At 44.9% G+C, this 20,124-nt stretch overlaps 1 protein-coding gene across 6 annotated transcripts in view; it reads left to right on the forward strand.

Moving 5' to 3' along the window:
- The window catches only part of pleca (plectin a), an 828,744-nt gene that overhangs the window by 581,422 nt on the left and 227,198 nt on the right, over positions 1–20,124 (forward strand). Inside the window, exon 1 of one of the 6 annotated variants that reach the window (XM_051935601.1) lies at positions 1,014–2,715. The exons of the other annotated variants lie outside the window; for them this stretch is intronic. Coding sequence (XP_051791561.1) covers positions 1,251–2,715 — 1,465 coding nt within the window. The 5' untranslated portion in view covers positions 1,014–1,250. Of the gene's footprint in view, positions 1–1,013; positions 2,716–20,124 lie in introns of those variants that run through there. 6 annotated transcript variants of the gene reach the window in all.

The following is a 20,124-nucleotide window of genomic DNA, read 5'->3' on the forward strand; positions in this document are numbered from 1 at the left end:
AGGTTGGATAATGGATGGATGGAAGGTTCAGGACTAGAAACAGAAGAAAGCCGTAGAAAATGTATGGATAAAGTCCTAAACATTGGCTGGCGTCTGGTTAGTTGAATTACAGATAGGCTTTGGCTCCTTGCAACTTTGCAATGGAAAATATAGGTTTGGGAAATGGATGGATGACACGTATACCTATAGGTATAAAACAAGGCATTATGGAAAGCCCTGGAACACAAGAACCTTTAAGGTTTTGCCGAGTGGTCTAGTAAGTCCAAGCAGGGAGAATATTTCTAGGATGAATAATGTAGAGGAAGCCGTGAACAAGTTTTTCTTTTTCTTTCTGCGTTGCGGTCCCTGCTAAAGGTTGAATGAATCAGAGTCGCCTTTAATTGCTCGTAGTCCTACGCCCAGATTCTAACAATGATGCAACAGCTCCTCTGAATGTTCACGCTGAAAGCCCTAAGACAAGTGAGGGACAGGCTGGCTCTGAATGTTCTCATCCCAAATGTGGAGATGGGCGTGCTGTCCACCTAAATATGTTCAGCAGGAAGAGGAAGGAAAGTGCCGATTGGCTGGGCGTTCCTTCGCATGTGAATGCCTGTCAGGAGTTCTGCAGCGAGGCTCGGGGCGCTTCGTTCTCTCTTTTTTTTTTTTAACTCCGTCTCTTGGTTTTCTTTTTCTTTTTACTGTAAGACCATCCCACTTTCTCCCGGAGAGAGCATGTGCTAGCTCTGTTGGGTGTGTGTTAAGTGTGCGCTGTTTTAGTCACTGCCTAGACTGATTCCATGTGCTCTGGCGCTTTAGAAGCGTGTCGTTCCATTTTTTATTCTCTCTCTGTTTCTCATTCCCTTGTTGTTTCTTCCTCAACTGGAGTGAAGGTAGGAGGAGCTGTGAGCAAACTGTGGAGCGCTGACTGTCAGAGCCTTCTTGCTAAGCCATAACCTACTTGCTTGCAAGCAATCCTGACACAGGGAACATTTTTTTTTTTTTAAATATACTTTTCAAAATTTTTTTTTTTTGGCTTAAATATTTATTCTACAAGGAAAAGTAAGAGAGGAAAAAAAAAAAGGGAAAAGCAAGCCAAAGGACCCTTGAATCAACTGACCTGGCAGCCAGAGCTGCCACTGAAGTCTGAGGAGAGAAGCAAAGTTTTCCAGCAGATTTTTCCTAGGTATACACATATTTGTGGTGTAACAGATCAGAGCTCTCCATTTTAGGAGCACACTCATTCATCTGTTCATTCATCGTGACACGCGAAGATGGTGGCCGGAATGTTGATGCCCTTGGGGGACTTGAAGGCCATTTATGAACTGCTGTTTCGTGATGGGGTTCTGGTGGCCAAAAAGGACAAGAGGCCGCAAAGCAAGCACCCGGAGATTCGTGGGGTCACCAACCTGCAGGTGATCAAAGCCATGACCTCCCTGAAATCGCGGGGTTACGTCCGCGAGACCTACTCTTGGAAGCACTTCTACTGGTACCTCAACAATGAAGGCATCGCTTATTTGAGGGACTACCTGAAACTGCCACCTGAAATCGTGCCATCATCGCTGCAGCGGGTACGCCGCCCCACTGCTATGCTGGATGTGTCCCGTAGAGCGGCGCGGGTCCAAACTGTGGAAGGCCACACGTCATATGCTGCTAAACCGTCTTCGGCTTTTGCTGCTGGTTCCATGGATTCTGCGATGGATCGTCAGGCGTACCGCAAGAGACAAGTGGATGACAGCCTTTTGAGTCAGAAGAGTTCTTCAGTACTGCAGTCGTCTCGTGCATACCAGGCCGTCACTAAACCATCTTCTGCCATGACTGTAGAAAGACAAGCCTCTCCTGTGGAAGCCCATGGACACCGAAAGGTAACGCAAATGGTTACAGAGGAGAAAGTGCAAGCTAAGAAAGAGAAAGGCTCTCGCATGCAGCAGGAAGCCCCCATCTCCAAATGGAATGTGGCAGAGGATGCCACCATGGATTATCGGGAGCTTCAGAACAAGGAAGTTGTTATGCTCCAGAAGGTGCAAGCAGCAAATGAGCTTCGCGAAGGACAGAAGAGGAGAACAGATGAACCCATAGAAAGAGCCCAGTCCAAGAAAGGCTCGCAGTCAAAACCTGCACTCAATCAGGAAGACCAGGCCCCTCCACAGGAAAAGCTGAAGGTAGTGGAAGAAAACGTGAACCAGAGTAGTGTCTCTGCTGTCAGAGCTCCACTGCCACCTTCAGCCACTGTGGTGGAGGCTCCCCTCCCTGTGAAAAAGGAAAAATCACAAAGCATTTCTGTTGACCAGAAGACCAAGAAGCCAGCCCTGGAAAAAACTGCAAAGGCCTCAGCTTCCAGCTCTGACCAGAAGGATGGCCAAAATGATGGAGCCATATTGGAAAGAAAAGTTGCGGTTCAAAGGCTTACAGCACAGGATGTCCAAGATAGTTCTAAAGCTAGCCTCATCACTAGTGCAGAGATCTTGGAAAGCCAGGAGACCTGCAAAGACAAAACAGTAGTAGAGGAGACAATCCAGGTGGAGACGATCTCCATTACCCAGAGCTCATGGGAGATACTCCAGGCCTCCATCCCTGAGCCATCTTTGGCAGCCAACAAAGGAGAGCCTGAAGTGGTCCTGCCGGGCCCTCAGGAAGACAGCCAGCAACAACTGACGGCACAGCAGGAAGAAATCGAGGTCCAAAGAGCCTCTGAAGTGGGAGGATCACAGGCAGGATCAGAGGCCGTCCCCGTCGAAGGTTTGACAAAGCTCTACTCGCATTTCCGTTTCCCGTCTCTCTCTTTACGCGGTGGTGGTAGTCCTTTGATTTATAGGTTCTGTTCATGCATGTCCAAGGCCTTATGTGGAGTATGGTGGGGCGATTTCTGTGCCGTGCTAACGTAAATGCCAGGAATGGAACTTGATGTTGTGTTGGAGATTAAGCAGCAATTCTTTTTTTAAATCTGGCATTCGTTATGGTGACAAGGAAAACAAAAAAGTTTTAAAGAGCTTGAGTTCTTAGAAACCGTTGTTTAATTTAACCACAAAGCGCGGCTTGCTCTCTGGCAGATTCTTTATTTTTTTCTAAAATGAACATTTAGAGATTAGGTTGCAGGCCCTTGTAAGATGGTAGATTATACAGACAGAAAAACCCTTGTCGGGTTAGGAAGTCGGTGTATTGTCTGGTCCCACGAGGAAGTGCCATCTCTCACGTCCGGGATAAGCAATAGCTGCTGGCAGCGGGTGCTAAGCAGGTAGAAGGGTTACGTAGTTAGAAAGGAGGCCCTGAAGCCGTGCTGTGTGAGTCAGCACATCTGTCTTGTGGTTTGACTGTCTTGGGCCGCACCATTTTAGTGCGGATTATAAAGCTCTTGTGCCCGCCACTTATTCATTTGCACCTACAAGTAGTATCTGGGCGAGATATCAGAATAAATAATCAAGCCTGATGGACTAAATGGTCTCCTCTTGTTTGTCAAATGTCTTATGTTCTCATGTTAACTAGGTGGGAAAATGAGAAGACTATCCAACGAGTGTTTCTGTAGCCCAGAAGGCTAAAGACGCTCTTCTGCAGTACAAGGTGGTGACAGCTCCTTGATCCGAATCACACACTGCTATGGGTCTGACGTCCCGATGCTTTACACGTGCTGCATATCTCATCGCTCACATTCTGCTGAGCCGACACCTGTCGGGCTTTTGTGGCGTAAACTGAGCTGACCGTAGGCTTCCTCTTCTTTTTGTGGTGGTATGCACAGTTGTCAAAAAGAACATGAACACAGCAGACAGTAGGGGAGGAGAAGTGTCAAAACTGGTGGGATCATCCTGTCCTTTGGGACATTTTTAATTTTAAAGGGCAGAATTTTGAGCTCCAGTGATCCTGCATTGGATTAGTTTGACGTTCTAACAACCTTAATGAAATTTGAATGCAAGGTTTTCCATTTCCAGAAAGGTATGGTGGATTATCATTTTCAGTTGTAGTTCAGAAATACACAGTGGTGGTACTTGTACTTCTGGTAATAAGCGTCGTCTGTCTCTGTGTATGTAACCGTCTGTGCGACTATTTCACACTGTTTGATTATGATATGGTGTGCACAACTTTAACTGAGTGGCGCCATCTCTCCAGTCTTCTCATTGGCTTATGGCTTTACTCAGTTATGATGAGCACATGGTGATGCAATGAATATAAGAAATTTGACAAACAAGAAGAGTCCATCAAGTCCTTTTGTTTAGCTATGTGTTGTTGTTGTAGGGTCACATGTTATTGTTGTATACAACAGAAATGGGTCGGGGATGGTTTGCCAAATTTTGGATTAATCGTCCATGATTCTCTAAGGGGCACCGGGGGACCCCCCCCTTCCCCCCACTCTAACAATCGTTTATGACAATCAGTAGAAAAAGTTTGTGTTACAACCAAAAAACTAAAAAGTATATGAAACCCTGATTTAGCTAATAGCTACACTGTCCCAACATCTCATCCAGATCCTTCTTAAAGGTTGTCAAGGTTTCAGCTTCAATTCCATGGCTCGCTAGTTTGTTCCAGTGTCCCACAACTCTTGGTGTAAAGAAGTGCTTCCAGGTTTCAGTCCTAAATACACTTCCTCTTCATTTCCACTGATGTCCTTGAGTATGTGATTCATTATTTAGTTGAAAGAATTCTGCTCATCAATGAGTTTGAGGATTTTGAAGGACCTCATTGCTGCATCTTGGAGTAGTCCATCCCGTATTCACTCACCTGCCTTTAAATCACAGCGTTATCAGTAGTCCTGTTAATTTTGGAGGCATGGATGAAATTCCATGAAATTGAGAATGAACAGGTTTAATTATTGAAGTCTGTCACAGTAAGACACGTCCTCAAGTCCAGCGATGCTTTTGGTTGCTCTCCTGTGCACAGCTTCAAGTGCTGCAATGTCGTCCTTGTGACATGGTGACAGTTCTCCAGATGCGGTTTCACTAGTGCGTCATGTAGTCTGAGCAGTGGTTAGTGTTGCTGTCTGGGTTCAATTCCAAACTGAGGTCAAGTTTATCCACGGGTTCAACTCAATTTGATTGGCCCAAGCGGGAGTTACAGAGAGACCATTATCCATCCATCCATCCATTGTCCAACCCGCTGAATCCGAACACAGGGTCACGGGGGTCTGCTGGAGCCAATCCCAGCCGACACAGGGCACAAGGCAGGAAACAAACCCTGGGCACATTGCAGGGCACACACCCACACACCAAGCACACACAAGGGACAATTTAGAATCGCCAATCCACCTAACCTGCATGTCTTTGGACTGTCGGAGGAAACCGGAGCGCCTGGAGGAAACCCACGCAGACACGGGGAGAACATGCAAACTCCACACAGGGAGGACCCGGGAAGCGAACCCAGGTCCCCAGGTCTCCCAACTGCGAGGCAGCAGCGCTACCCACTGTGCCACTGTGCCACCAGAGACCATTATGTAACAGTAAAAATACATCACAGCGAACACAGCCATCAAACATCCATCCATCCATTATCCAACCCTCTATGTCCTAACTACAGGGTCACGGGGGTCTGCTGGAGCCAATCCCAGCCAACACAGGGCACAAGGCAGGAAACAAACCCTGGACACATTGCAGGGCACACACCCACACACCAAGCACACACAAAGGACAATTTAGAATCGCCAATGCACCTAACCTGCATGTCTTTGGACTGTCGGAGGAAACCCACGCAGACACGGGGAGAACATGCAAACTCCACGCAGGAAGGACCCGAGAAGCGAACCCAGGTCTCCAAACTGCGAGGCAGCAGCGCTACCACTGCGCCACCGTGCTGCCTGCCATCAAACATAAACTTAAAAATACATAAAGTATAGCAGTAAACACAGTACTTAGATATTGTAAAGCTTCATATTCTACATATTAGTCACAAAAAATTAAACCAACATTAAGACTTAACAACGACAGATGCAAGTGATGACTGTTTCTTATTTAAAGTTGGGTTTTCTCCCCTTGCCCTTGAATCCCCCCATATCTCATCTCATGCTGCACACTGAAGCCCTGGCCCATTCTGTGTTTGTATAAATGTCAAGCACCAGGCAATGCTGTGCTGGAAAAGACAGGATCAGAATATGTGGAAGAATTTCACTGTATGTGACAATACTACTGTCACCGCTGCTGTTACTACAGAGTATGGCTGGCACCCCATCTCATCCCATCCAGGGTTAGTTCCTACCTTGCACTTTTATTTGCAGGATCTGGGATTCGGCTCCTCTGAAATCCTGTTATGAAAAGAAAAGAAGGCATTTCTGAACATTACTATTTATCTGAGCGGGGTGTCATGTTGGTACATTTGATAGAGCTGCTGGGTTTGTCTCCAGTCTGAACTTTCTCTCTGTGTCTGTGTAGATTTTTGTCCAGAAGCTCCAACTTTCCTTTCAAATTCCTGAGAATCTAAACTGGCCCCAGTGGGAGTGGGAGTGTGTGTGTGTGTCTCCTGCAGTGGACTAGTGTCTTGCCCAGGGCTGTTTCTGCCTTGTATTTGATGCTACCAGGATAAACTCCCACTCACAGTGATGTTGTCATAGAGGACGCAGGTTTGTAGGCATCCTGGCCTGGACTGATGACCCCTTACCTGGCCGTGAGGCCCTTATAATGGAAGGTTGCAGGGAAGTTGCCTCAGTGGGCCACATGCTACCCCACAAGACAGATGGCAGCATTGCTTTGGTAGATTCCCAATGTACGCACCTGCAGTGCAGCATGGGAGATATAGTTCTGGTGGGAGGGAGGCCACGCAGGGCTTCTTGGGAGATGCCAAGGAGGGCTGCAGAGAAAAGGATTCTGTATTTTAAGGAGGTCCTTACGTACAGTGTGGTGGCACCAAACGTATTTCCAAAGCCTCTCCACAACACCTGCCTGGAAGAGCGTGAAAAAGAAAGAAAGAAAAAGAAAGAAAGAAAGAAAGAGAAAGAAAGAAAGAAAGAGAGAAAGAATTGTACAGTGTAGTACTTGAGAAAGGAGACCTGTTGAAGGTACTTGTTTAATAAAAATAATTTAATTTGAACCTAGGACTGTGGTGGTGGAATTGTGTCTGGGGATTTAGGGCTCGGTGATGCCGCCTACAGGCTACAATATGTATGTGTCTATGCATGGTTAAAGAAAAAGTGAGAGGGAGATGGTAAAGGGTCCATCCGGGCACCCCGTTTAATGAACATGAAATCAAAGTCCAACAGAATAGTGGGCATCTCCTGCCCGTGTAGATACTGCGTTAGCCGGCTCTTTGCGAGTCTCATTTCTCCCATTAGGGTTATGTCCTCCTTCTAGGTGGGTTTGCAAGTGAATCATCATTCTTTAAAATAGCTCAGGATACAAAAATGGTGGGAGCTCCAGATGAAATCTAGAAATGATGTCCATAATCATCATGGGACTCGTCTTCTGGTCTTGGTATGGAGGCCTTGGTGGCTGCAGTCATTCAGGCCATTTTGGTGGAGGTGTCACCTCACCCAAGCCTGGAAGATGCCCCCAATACCACACATGTGGCCACATATGTATATAAGACTGATGTCCTTTGCAGAGTTGGCCCTTACCTTGCATGAATAAGTTGCTTTAGAAATGTACAGCATGCTTAATACACAGCCGAGTGCCTCAAGATGAAGCACGTAGAACGAAGAACTGGATTTATTCGGGGTGCTTGTTTAGAATTTTTTTTCCTCTGACAGGTTAGGTGAATTGGCGTTGTTAAATGGCCCATGTGTGTGTGATCATATCACAAGAGATCGTTCCTGCCTTGCTTGTTGGATTAGACGCCAGGGGTTCTCAATGTCGGTCCTGGGGGCCCACTGTGGCTTCAGGTTTTTGTTCCAATCAGATTCCTAATCAGTGACAACATCTGAAAACACTGAGCTCAATTAATTAGCAGATATTTTTTTTTCTCTTCACTTATTCCTCATTAAGAAAGCACCGCAGCTTGTTTTACTTTTATAAGACATTTAGGAATATTTCTGCTTTTGCTAGAGATTTAAATGCTTAACAATCTTTTGTTGATTTCATTCTATTTTGCCCTTTCTCTGTGCAGTTTGTTCCCTTCATTGTATCCTAATAATGACAACCAGTGGAGCAGACAGTCAGGCAAACAACAAGGCTGCAACTACTTCAGCGTCAGACCCACTAACTAGAAAATAATGAATTAATTAAACAATTAGAACACTCTGCAAAAAACAGAATGAAAATCCATCCATCCATCCATCGTCTTCTGCTTATCCGAGGTCGGGTCGCGGGGGCAGCAGCTTGAGCAGAGATGCCCAGACTTCCCTCTCTCCAGCCACTTCTTCTAGCTCTTCCGGGAGAATCCCGAGGTGTTTCCAGGCCAGCCGGGAGACATAGTCCCTCCAGCGTGTCCTGGGTCTTCCCTGGGGCCTCCTCCCGGTTGGACGTGCCCGGAACACCTCACCAGGGAGGCATCCAGGAGGCATCCTGATCAGATGCCCAAGCCACCTCATCTGACTCCTCTCGATGCGGAGGAGCAGCGGCTCTACTCTGAGCCCATCCCGGATGACTGAGCTTCTCACCCTATCTTTAAGGGAGAGCCCAGACACCCTGCGGAGAAAACTCATTTCAGCCGCTTGTATTCACGATCTCGTTCTTTCGGTCACTACCCATAGCTCATGACCATAGGTGAGGGTAGGAACATAGATCGACTGGTAAATTGAGAGCTTTGCCTTGCGGCTCAGCTCCTTTTTCACCACGACTGACCGATGCAGAGCCCGCATTACTGCGGATGCCGCACCGATCCGCCTGTCGATCTCACGCTCCATTCTTCCCTCACTCATGAACAAGACCCCGAGATACTTGAACTCCTCCACTTGGGGCAGGATCTCGCTACCAACCCTGAGAGGGCACTCCACCCTTTTCCGGCTGAGGAACTTGGTCTCGGATTTGGAGGTGCTGATTCTCATCCCAGCCGCTTCACACTCGGCTGCGAACCGATCTAGAGAGAGCTGAATTTCACGGCCGGATGAAGCAAACAGGACAACAACATCTGCAAAAAGCAGAATCAAAATCAAGATGAAAATATTGTTAAAAAGAAAGCAAAATACATTATTCCAATATAACTGCTTGGTACATTTTAATATACCAAACTTAGTTTTCTAATTTCTACATTTTTCCCAAAACCCAGAATTTGACAAGTAACAGTTCACTTAATTAGCCCAGGAGTCCAATTGAAAACAGAAGCTGATTGGAACACAGTGGGCCCCCAGGACCGACACTGAGAACCCCTGGATTAGACGCCAGGTCTCCCCGTAACCCTGCTCATGATCAGTGGGTTAAGAAAATGGATGGATTGACGGATATTTCAAATCTGGACCCAGAAACCCAACCCAGATATCTGGTAATCATAAACATTGAATCTCGTAAGACGTTTCGTGCAATGAATCGAACCTGCAGAAGAACTGACCCCGCGGCCCAGAGGAGGTGCAGGCCTTGTAATAAAACTGCCAGGCTGAGATAAATAAGAGGCTGCCTTGCACTCGTCTGGTTTTGGTTGTTAGCCGAGAAATGGAAGGATTAGTGACATTCATCAGCATAACTTCAGGAAAACGATTGACAAGCAAAAGATTATGAATTTTATTCTTCGTCAATCCCAGTTTCACATTTGAAGAGCTGTGTTTAGTTTTAGCCCGCATGCTGACATTACTGTCATTGTTTAAAACTTTTGCTGATGTGTCAAAAAACGTGTGGCAGTCAGTCAGGGAACAAACCATTCCTGTTAGGGAGGAATGTGTGGCTTTACAGCAGCAAATATTGACAGAGCTTTGATTTAAAGAAAGGAGAGGCTTTTCAACACAGCGCTGTCATGTTTTGTTTCTTTTAAGAATGTGTAAGAACGCCTCTAAGGTGCCTTCTTGATGATTTTTTTCTGTTTATTTAAGTCTCACCATCTTCAGCAGCAGCAGATTAGGACCAAGTCTCCAGGCTCTGTTCACATATTCTACGCGTTTCTCTGCTTTTTCTTTTTTTGATAAGCGGCCAGTCCTACTTTATCAACAATGCAGGCGTGGGCTAATGTCGGCCCGAGGGGTTTGTGTGTGGCGGCGGCGGCCCTCCTGCAGTGCACGTATTTCTGCTTGTAGATGGCCCGTCTATCTGGAATTGCTAATTTACCTAATCTGCACGAATCTAAAAGCTTTGCTCCCTGATGAAATGAACTGATAGTCCTTGGCAGACCTTGAATCCTAAAATGGAAGCCGCAGGCAGTGTCGTGTAGTGCTCAAGGCTTTATAATAGGCTTTGGGCTTCAAACCCTGCTGGTTGTGGGTTCAAATCCTGCTACTGACACTGTGTGTCTTGACCTGCTTGTTCTCCAAAAGAAATGTAACTAATTGCATCATAAGTGTTGTAAGTCGCCTTGGATAAAGGCATCGGCCAAATAAGTAAAAGTAAATAGAAGCTGCCCGCTCTTGGTTAGCTAAACACTGCCAGATATGATCAGGGGCTGAGCGAGCGGCCGCGGCTCATTGAATGTGCTGGCTAAAAGACTCCTAATGGAAGATAAAGGAATGTCGGCCTCCTCCAGTCAGTTTCAGTCCCAGCGGCACTGAGAATGAGGCAGGAACCAACCCTGAGTGGAGTGCCAGCCCATCCCAGCGTGTTAGATGAGTTTGCATAGCAAATGTTGAGCTGGCAGCCTTCAGCTCTTTATGCCCAGTCACATTTTCAACAGCACCGAGATGTGACAAACAGCAGCGCTTTATAAAACACACGTTTATTCTACTTTTAAACCCACACCACACACAGTGCTTCCAGCACCAAACACTCCCAGCAGGGGTCTCTCCCAATGTCCGTGCGCCGCCTTTCTTCCTGCTGTCACTGGAGCTTCGTCCTGCTCCAGCTCCCGACTCTCGCTGTCCGACTGTAGGAAGACGGCCCCCCTTTATAGTCACCCGGATGTGCTCCAGGCGCTCGCTGATGCTCTTCCGGCGGCATTTCCGCCACACCAGGAAGCACCCGGAAGTCCTTCCTCCACCTTCCCAGGTATGGCGGAAGTGTAGATCTCCCGGGCTTTATGAGACTTGGGGCGCCCCCTGGTGGTAGCCACAGGCACTCACAGGCTTGAACATCCCTGCTACTTCCCCCGTGGTCCCTTTGCTATCCAGGGCGGTTGCCCCCTTGTGGCCCGGGGGACGTACAGATCCCCTTCGGCTGGGTCTGCCCCCTAGCCTCCTGCCACAGCGATTATATTAGGCGTGTAACATGGATAGATTTGTATTTTATTTACTCTGTCTGCTGCTCAGAACTGCTTTGTTCACTTCACTGTCACTGGGTGTCAAAGATAATCCTGGTGGCAGTGAGAACAAGACAGTACCCCTTTCTTTCAGATTCCCAGTTTTCACCATTCATTCGGTTCTTCATATCATACAGTATTATACTAACCAAAGAAAGTACCCAGTGTTGCATGACGTAGCCACTGGGGGGCACCAGAGAGCCCCAAACCGCAGACACAACAATACAGCCCACAATATATTTAAATAAAATAAAGGAGTGTTTTTCCACAAAGCACCTTCCAATGACCACCTCTTCCAACAGTTAGCCACAAGTACACAATTCTTCTTCGCGATATCTCAGTGTTGTAATTACACGTCGACGTGGGCTCTAGCATGAGGAGACATCAAACGCCACAGATCTCTGTCTTGGGCCGTCCGCGTTACATCTTGCAGTCCTATATCATATCTTGAGAGTGCTGCCGACACCCATGTCATTCTTGGGCGCCCTCTCTTGTTGGTTCCATCCACTCTTCCATGTAGTGTGATGTTAGCAATCCTGTTCTTGTCCATCCGGAGTACATGACCTAGCCACTTATGTTGTCGTTCATGCACTCGTTGCACTATCGTTTCTGTCTGGTTGAGGGCCTTCCTGATGTCTTCGTTTCTCATCTTGTCTATGATGTGTACTCCAAGTATCTTTCTGAGCGCTGCCATCTCGAACACGAGCAGTTGTCTTTCTTCAGCACTTCTAAGAGTCCACGTTTCGCATCCGTACAAGGCAATCGGTACTATAAACGAGTTGTATAGTACACAATACATGAACAATAAACCAATAATTCTTCCTCTTTCTCTCTTGCGCTGAGTGTCGAGTGTCCATGTGTGGCGGTGGGCTCCTTTTTAAGCCAGACCTGGGAATGCCTCCGATGTCATGCTGTATCTTCTAGGAATCACTTCTGGGCCATAAAGAAAGTGTGTGTGTTATGGGGGGGTCCTCCCTCGACAGTGCCCCCTAACGATACACAGACACCCCAACAGGGCTGCACTTCCAGACTCCCAAGCATCCATGCGGGTGTCCTGACTGGGTTCCTATGCAAGGACCACTGCCACCTACTGTTTGGAAGATTGAACTGCTCCTGACTTCTGGCTATTCCCAGTCCTTCCATTAATTTACACCGGCTGGGTGCAAAGTTATTTATTTGTCCTGATGGCCAATCCATCTGCGTTGTTCCGCTGGCCTCATGTACAGGCTTCTTCCCCGTCTCACCCGGGTTGCCCATTGTCTTCCTACAGTGGGTATAAATAAGCTGGGGGAAAAAAAAAACTGTTGTTTGGAAATTCAAGATGGCTGAACAGAACCAATGATGTTCTTGAAAGAACATTAACTGGTGGACGTCCGAGTACCTAATCTCTTATACCCCCCCACAGCTCCCAGGAGTCCTCGTCCTTTTCATCCAGGCTGGTAAGTTTTAGTTGCTGTGGAGTGCAGACATTTTACACTTTACACGGCAATTAGTGGCTAGAAAATTAATTATGTCAGTTAGGGATGGGCATGTCTGCGGTTTTAACGGTTTAAATGATTCCACCGTGAATGAACATGTCAAGGAGTGATCATTTTGACAGCTTTGGCCAAACTATTGGGTTTTTCACAGGTAAACTCTTATGTTATTTGCTCATTTTTCAAACCCAATGCCTTCCATTAAAGGCAGGTAGGCTGACTTTGAGTCACTGAAGAACAAATTCACTCATAATAATCAAGTAATGTCATTGGCACAGTAGTTGGCACAGCCGCCTCAACAGCTCCAGTGTGGATTGTTCACATTCTCCTGGTGCTCTGGTTTTCTTTCCACAACCCAAAGGCTTGCAGGTTGGTTATGTGAATTGGTCATTTTAAACTGGCACAATATCCTCATTTCTGGAGGGTGGGACTGGACCGCGTAAATGCCTGGGGGGTTGCCAACTGGGATGTTTGGTCGTGTAGTGGGTGTGGCAGCGTGCTGTACCAGTGCATGCTCCCCAACTTGACTTGACTTGAATATGTGTGCCCTTAGGGACGGACTGGCACCCTGTATATTGTAGGTACCGGGCTTAGCAAGTAAAGCAGCTTGTTAAGCTGGCACTGGGGAACTGTTAAAGCAGCTTGGAAAGCAATTGGGTGCACAATGAAATGTCAATAAATTATATCCTGGGCTTTCATTTTACACATTTGGTTTAATATAGCAGCTTTCTCCAGATCTTACAGTGGTCTTTTATGTATAAATTCAAATGCTTGCTTGATGTTTGCCAACAGAGCAGTCAGTGGGCCAGAGTACTTGTGAGGTCCTGTGCTGCTTCTTGCCCTCTCAGGTCTGGTGATGCCACCTCTGTGACCCAGCTCCTAGGCTGAGGAATGAGATGGACTCCCTGAATGTGTTTAAGACGCGTTGGAAGACTCTCTTCTTCTGTGAATATCTGTCTAACTGTCGTGTATCCAAGCAAAGGTGAACTAAGCGTGTGTTCTCTTTGGGTTAAAGCTCTTCACTTGTGATGATCAATATTGTCACCTTGTCCTGTCACCTTGTCCCCAAACAGTCCCCCAGACTAAAGTTTACTGAATTATGTTCACCTCTTTTGTAAGTTGCTTTGGATAAAAGCACCTGCTAAGCAAATAAATGTAAATTTCTGTGATCTTCATAAGGATGCTTCTTATTAGTTTAAATATTTTTAAATTGTTAAATTAATTGTAAATCTTACTATCCACATAACAGGAAACATCCTCGTTGCCAACACATATACGTTTCAGTGCCAGTAGAGAGCTCTTGTGGAATTATGGAGGCTGACAGCTTCAAGACATGTTTCAGATCTGCTGGATGCCCTCATAGCTGAGGAAACAGAATTTGTGATAGAAGGTTCAAATTAGATGATAGCCGGTGGGGGTCTAGCCAATAGCATGCTGGCCTTCCTAAATTGGGGTTCACATCCCAGCCTGGCCACTCTCTCTACCTGTGTGATGTTTGCCACATCAAAAAAAATCAATAATGCTAAATGTTTTTGGTGTAAGAAGATGAGTATGTAGGATCAGAAAATGAATGGAAGAGAGAATAGGCGGAAAATATCATAATCACTGGCAAGCAGTAACACATGGCAACATTAGAAACATTTTGACAAGAGCGGGCCATTCAGCCCAGCAGAGCTCACCTACACTAATCACCTAATTCCTCCAAAGTTAGCATCAAGTTGAGATTTGAAGGTCCCTAAAGTCCTACTGTCTACCACAGTCTACTGTCTACCCCTTGAGATTAATAAAGCATCTATCTATCTATCTATCTATCTATCTATCTATCTATCTATCTATCTATCTATCTATCTATCTATCTATCTATCTATCTATCTATCTATCTATCTATCTATCTATCTATCTTATATAGTGCCTTACATATCTATCTATCTATCTATCTATCTATCTATCTATCTATCTATCTATCTATCTATCTATCTATCTATCTATCTATCTATTCTGTTAGCCCTCTTAATGTCTTCTGAACACTGCCTGGCAGTTCATAGTTAATGAGTCCACTTTCAATGTTCAGATCTTCCAATGTGTATTGAAACCTCACATTTTTAGTTCACACGTGTAACACCTTATATTTACTTACATTTACTTATTTGGTTGATACCGTTATTTAAGACGACCTACAACATTTGAGATACACTTAGTTATGTTGAGCACAGGTAGGTGAAGTGTCCTCCTCGTGGTCACACCGTTTCAGTAGCGGAATTTGAATCCACAACCTCAGGGTTTAAAGTCCAAAGCCTTAAGCACTACACCATAAGGTATAAGGGCGGCGAGTTGAATTGAAACAAAAGGAGTGAGCACACACAGGGCTCCTTACACAAGTTCAAAGCAGGCACCCCAGTATCTATGCCCAGTGATTTCAGCCATTTTTCCAGTATGGACTCTGAGGCTGAGGTATAAAATGCAGTTGGTTGCCAGAGGACACAGAGCAGCTAATTCTGAGTCGACAGAAATGTGTCGATTGACTGGGTGATTACGTGCAAAAATCAGTTAAGACTTCTATTAATACATTCTCAGCATTTTCTTTGTAAGCTTATCTTTCATTCTTATTTCTGGACAACACCCATGCAGTATAAGAAAGCAAGATAACATAATTTCTGGAGTAAATTATGAAGTAATAAACTAAATGTCGAGCCGTGTGTTTTTAAGAGAACTATTCTTTTGGGCTAGGGAGTGGCGGAGTGGGTGAATACTGTATGGCTGACCAGTGGCAGGGTCTTTGTGCAGCTCCTCGAGGGTCTGCTCTTATTTCTGCTCTCCAGGTCTCTCCTGTCCTCAGTCTTCTGGTCTTTCCCCCTCTCCGGGGCTTTTTTCTTTCCTAGTCACCTCAACTTCCCCACTGCCTGATGCTGAGTGGCGTTCCTGGCCGTGCACTAATACCATAGACACTGGCCGCTCTAGTCATCCCCAATTTCTAAGATATACTTCATGTACTGTTGTCTGGAATTGTTAAATTTAAATATGGTGATCTGCAGGGTTCAAAAGCTGTCTGTTTCTTCCTTAACTAATGTTTAATTGTTCTTTAATGTTAAATTTACTGTATTTTATATTTAGTAGAGTGCAGATACAATTTTCAACAACAAACTGTATTTATTTATATTTTCCTGACGCCTTTGTTCAAGGTGACTTAGAACAGCTGAGACAGAGTTGGTTGCATTTCTTATGTTTTCCCAACTGGAGTACAGGAAGGTGAAGTGACTTCAGTACTCGGGGTCACACCGTGTCAGTAGTCTAAAGCCTTAACCACTACATCCCACTGCCTAGTTCTTAGTAGAACTCAAGCATGACGCGAGACAAGCAGAACACTTCAGCTTTGGGATATCGTCGCTGTTTAAATGTAGCTAAGTGTCCCCTGCTGTCATGATGGTGGACGCTGGACATTTCTAAGCTAACGCTCTCTCTGACAATGTGTGCTGCTTTCTTACTGACTTTGCCCAGGTGTTGCTGAGTACATATTTGAACAAGAGCACATCTTATACAGCTGCTGTTTACCACAAATCCACCCCTTCTGTCTCCTTATTGACAATCCGGGTGTTGCTCACATCCAGTGTATCTCAAAAAGGACCAAGCCTCTCTCCTGCACAGTACTAGGCACTCTTGTGTGTTAATGAAATTACCATAAGTGTAATCTGAATAACTACCATGTTACAATCGTCATTTTTAGAAGGTGTGAGTTGTAAACGTGACTGTGCCCTGTGGTGGTGTAGTATCCCTAGTGTCCTGTCCAAGGCGGCTTCCAGCTGTGTGCCCAGAGTTAATAAACCTTGTGTATTTAATAATGGATGGATGGAAGTATACAGTATACCCTCTCTCTGTTGTATATGTGGTGCACTGGATAGCACTGTCACACTACACTTCCCATATCTTGGTCATGGTTCATTTGGATTTTACACTTCTCTTCATCTTAGATGAATTTTACTCCTGGCACTCCAGTTTACTTCCAACATCCCATGGTGGCCAGTCTTGAATGAAGAATGAAGTAATTTCACTGTACTCTACACAGGTAACAACAGCGATACTACTACTAATAACACATCCCCATATATATCCATCCATCCATCCATTATCAAATCTGCTATATCCTAACTACAGGGTCACTGGGGTCCACTGGAGCCAATTCCAGCCAACACAGGGCGCAAGGCAGGAACAAATCCCTGGGCAGGGCGCCAGCCTACCGCAGTCCCCATATATACAGTATATATACAGTATGTACTGAATAAATACAAGAGATTATAAATGGTTGGGGCACCCAAAGGTGTTCCCTGTATATTTGAAATATTGAAAAAACACACAGTAAATGTGGTGATGTCTATTTCAGATGTGAGTCTATCATCAACTGATTCCAAGATGGTGGAGGTGCCAATTTTCAGTTGTGCAGAGCGGAAGAGGTGGGTTCAGGAGGTCGGGAAGCGGAAGTGGTGTGACTGGTGATGAGGCTTTATGGAGCAGCACCAACCTGTGGCTCAGAGTGGAATTACTGCTGGATAAACCCTGAAGTTGTCTCCGTAGTGCAATTCCACCGCTGATGTCACTTCCGTTGTCCAGCCTCCTGGACCCGCCCCTTCCTGTCTGGAAACTATATGACTGGCAGTTCAGCCGTCTTGGAGTTAGTTCTATGATGAACTTAAGTCTGAAAAAACGGTTCAACAAACTATTGAGTGTTTTTTTGTTTTGCGCTAACCTTTAGTTATGGTGGATCACCAGGGTGGTGCTGCAACCCTTACATATTGTTGCATCTGTTATTACGATATATATATCTATATATTATAAAAGCCAAATACCACTGGCTCACTCATCACGAAATCTCCCAAACCATGAGGACTTGGGACTTGAAATTTGGAATGTAGGTTACCCTTGGCCCATAGGTGCTTGCTACGAAACAATTTTATAAATTCCATGGTCCAAGCGCACAATTTCTTAGTTTTTTTAGGCCCGCTTGTATGTCTGTCCACTTTTCATGAGAGAACTACTTAACAGATTTAGATCGGGTTGTTTTCTATAATTTGCTTGAACATTCTGTTGATTTTGCGACTTTCTCATTGTGCTAAGTATCATAGTTCACTTTTGGTACCGATTTATTAGTGCGTCTCTGAGAGACTCATGAGGCTGCGGGACCCTCCTCACTCACTCACCTCAGGGCGTAACCTTAATTTCACTTAGTTAGTGAATGAGAGAACTACTTAACGGATTTAGATCTTTTTTTTTCTATAATTTGCTTGAACATTCCGATTGATTTTGTGACTTCTCTCATTGTGCTAAGAATCAAAGTTTGTTTGCAGGAGGGATATATTCACGCTAATCTGAGACAGAGGCTGCGGGCCGAGGAGAGGGGAAGAGTGACGTCAGGAGTAGAGAGCTGGGCGGGGCCCTTCTCACTGTCCTGTTTCACTAATACGCGGGCAAAGCCCCGGGGGATGGCTAGTACATATCTATATACACAAAATTCTTTTCATGTTTGAAACGGAAATTACGTATGACCACGCGATATGGAAATTACGTATGAAATGGAAATTACGTATGACCACGCGATATGGAAATTACGTATGAAATGGAAATTACGTATGACCACGCGATATGGAAATTACGTATGATCACAGAACATATTATAATACAGGAACTAATCACTTCGTTTGTGGACGCCATTTTTATATCGTCTTTACGAATTGTTATTATTTGTGTGAGAGTTATTTTACTGATATTGAAAAGAAGTAAACACAAACATGCCGATCTATCCCATAGAAGTGCGCCCTGCGTCGCCCTCTCCCAGCCCTCCTCTCTGGACTCCAGCGCTGAGCCGTCCGCCACCAGGAGCGTTCTGACAGAGAAGTTTTATTTATTCGTCCACGTGACTGTCACAGAAACTGCCACATTGTAACGTTTTTTTTAGTTGGCAGCACTTGATAGTAGAAGAGATGAGGAAAACAGCTTTGCGTCTTTCTACTTTTTAACTGCGCCGAGCTGTAAACAACATGCGTGAGAACAAAGTGGTCGCTGGGAGGCGTGGAATGTCGGGCTGCTCCATGGGGTCGAGAGCTTCACAGTTTCAGGCAGCGTCCTCTCTTCTCGTATTGTTTGTGACACTTCAAGTCCCCCATCGGCACCTGGGAGAGTGGAAATCTTTGCAAATGAGTGTAATCGATGCCATCGAAGCAGGACTGTTTGTAAATTACCCTGCACGACTACAGTACTTACTGTCCCTTAAGCTGAGTTTGGGTCACTAAAACCCCGCAACATTCAAGGTTCCTTTTGTGATGAATTATTTTAAGAAGTAAATCACAGGCACGTAGTGCAAGGTTGTCAGGCAGAAATTTGGATGATCACATAGAAAATGTAATTTCTATACCACAGCGGTCGTGTAGGGCCTTTCACAAGGGATCTGCTACCAACAGATGATCCAAATACATTTTAGCTGCTGTTAGTACTACTTACCTGTTGTGTTATAGCGCCTTTAAAATGTAGTTTACCCCAAACCACTCCAGTAGTGCTCAATATATCTTCTTAAATGTTAATGTTTTACTGTTTAATAACTTACAGACTACATTTTATTTTTCTCCCTTGCAATCAGTGATCGCAGCCACTGGGTAATCAACTAGTATACTATATATACTACTATATTACAGTAGAAGATTTTATGGCAAAATACCCTTACTTATAGCAACCTCTTCTAGTCACCTTTAATGACATGTAAGAGTAACAGTGACCTTCCAGGTCACAATGTTTGAATATGCATGTATGTGTACATACCTACATGTTGTATATAATCAAATATCTATCTATCTATCTATCTATCTATCTATCTATCTATCTATCTATCTATCTATCTATCTATCTATCTATCTATCTATCTATCTATCTATCTATCTATTATATAGTGCCTTTCACATCTATCTATCTATCTATCTATCTATCTATCTATCTATCTATCTATCTATCTATCTATCTATCTATCTATCTATCTATTATATAGTGCCTTTCACATCTATCTATCTATCTATCTATCTATCTATCTATCTATCTATCTATCTATCTATCTATCTATCTATCTATCTATAGTATGTTGACTGCACATGTAAGTAATAGTTTCACTATAGCTTGTACACATAACAGTACTATAATATATATATATATGGTTGAAATAGTTTACTGTCAAATAATGCAAAGAGTATGCGACACGTGTTTCGCCCTAATTCTGGGCTCATCAGGCGTACACACTCACTGCACTCCCGTGGCAGATGTTAGCTGACTTGCTGACCAACCACAAGCGTTACCTGGTAGGTAACCACCCATACAATCAGATTGTGATTCAGACTACGAATACCGTGAATGTAATTACCCTGATCTACATGCTGTCAAATAAACGAACCACACGCCGTGGTGCAACGTTAGGGGCTTC

Source organism: Erpetoichthys calabaricus, chromosome 13 (assembly GCF_900747795.2).
Source record: "Erpetoichthys calabaricus chromosome 13, fErpCal1.3, whole genome shotgun sequence".
Classification (NCBI taxonomy): domain Eukaryota; kingdom Metazoa; phylum Chordata; class Cladistia; order Polypteriformes; family Polypteridae; genus Erpetoichthys; species Erpetoichthys calabaricus.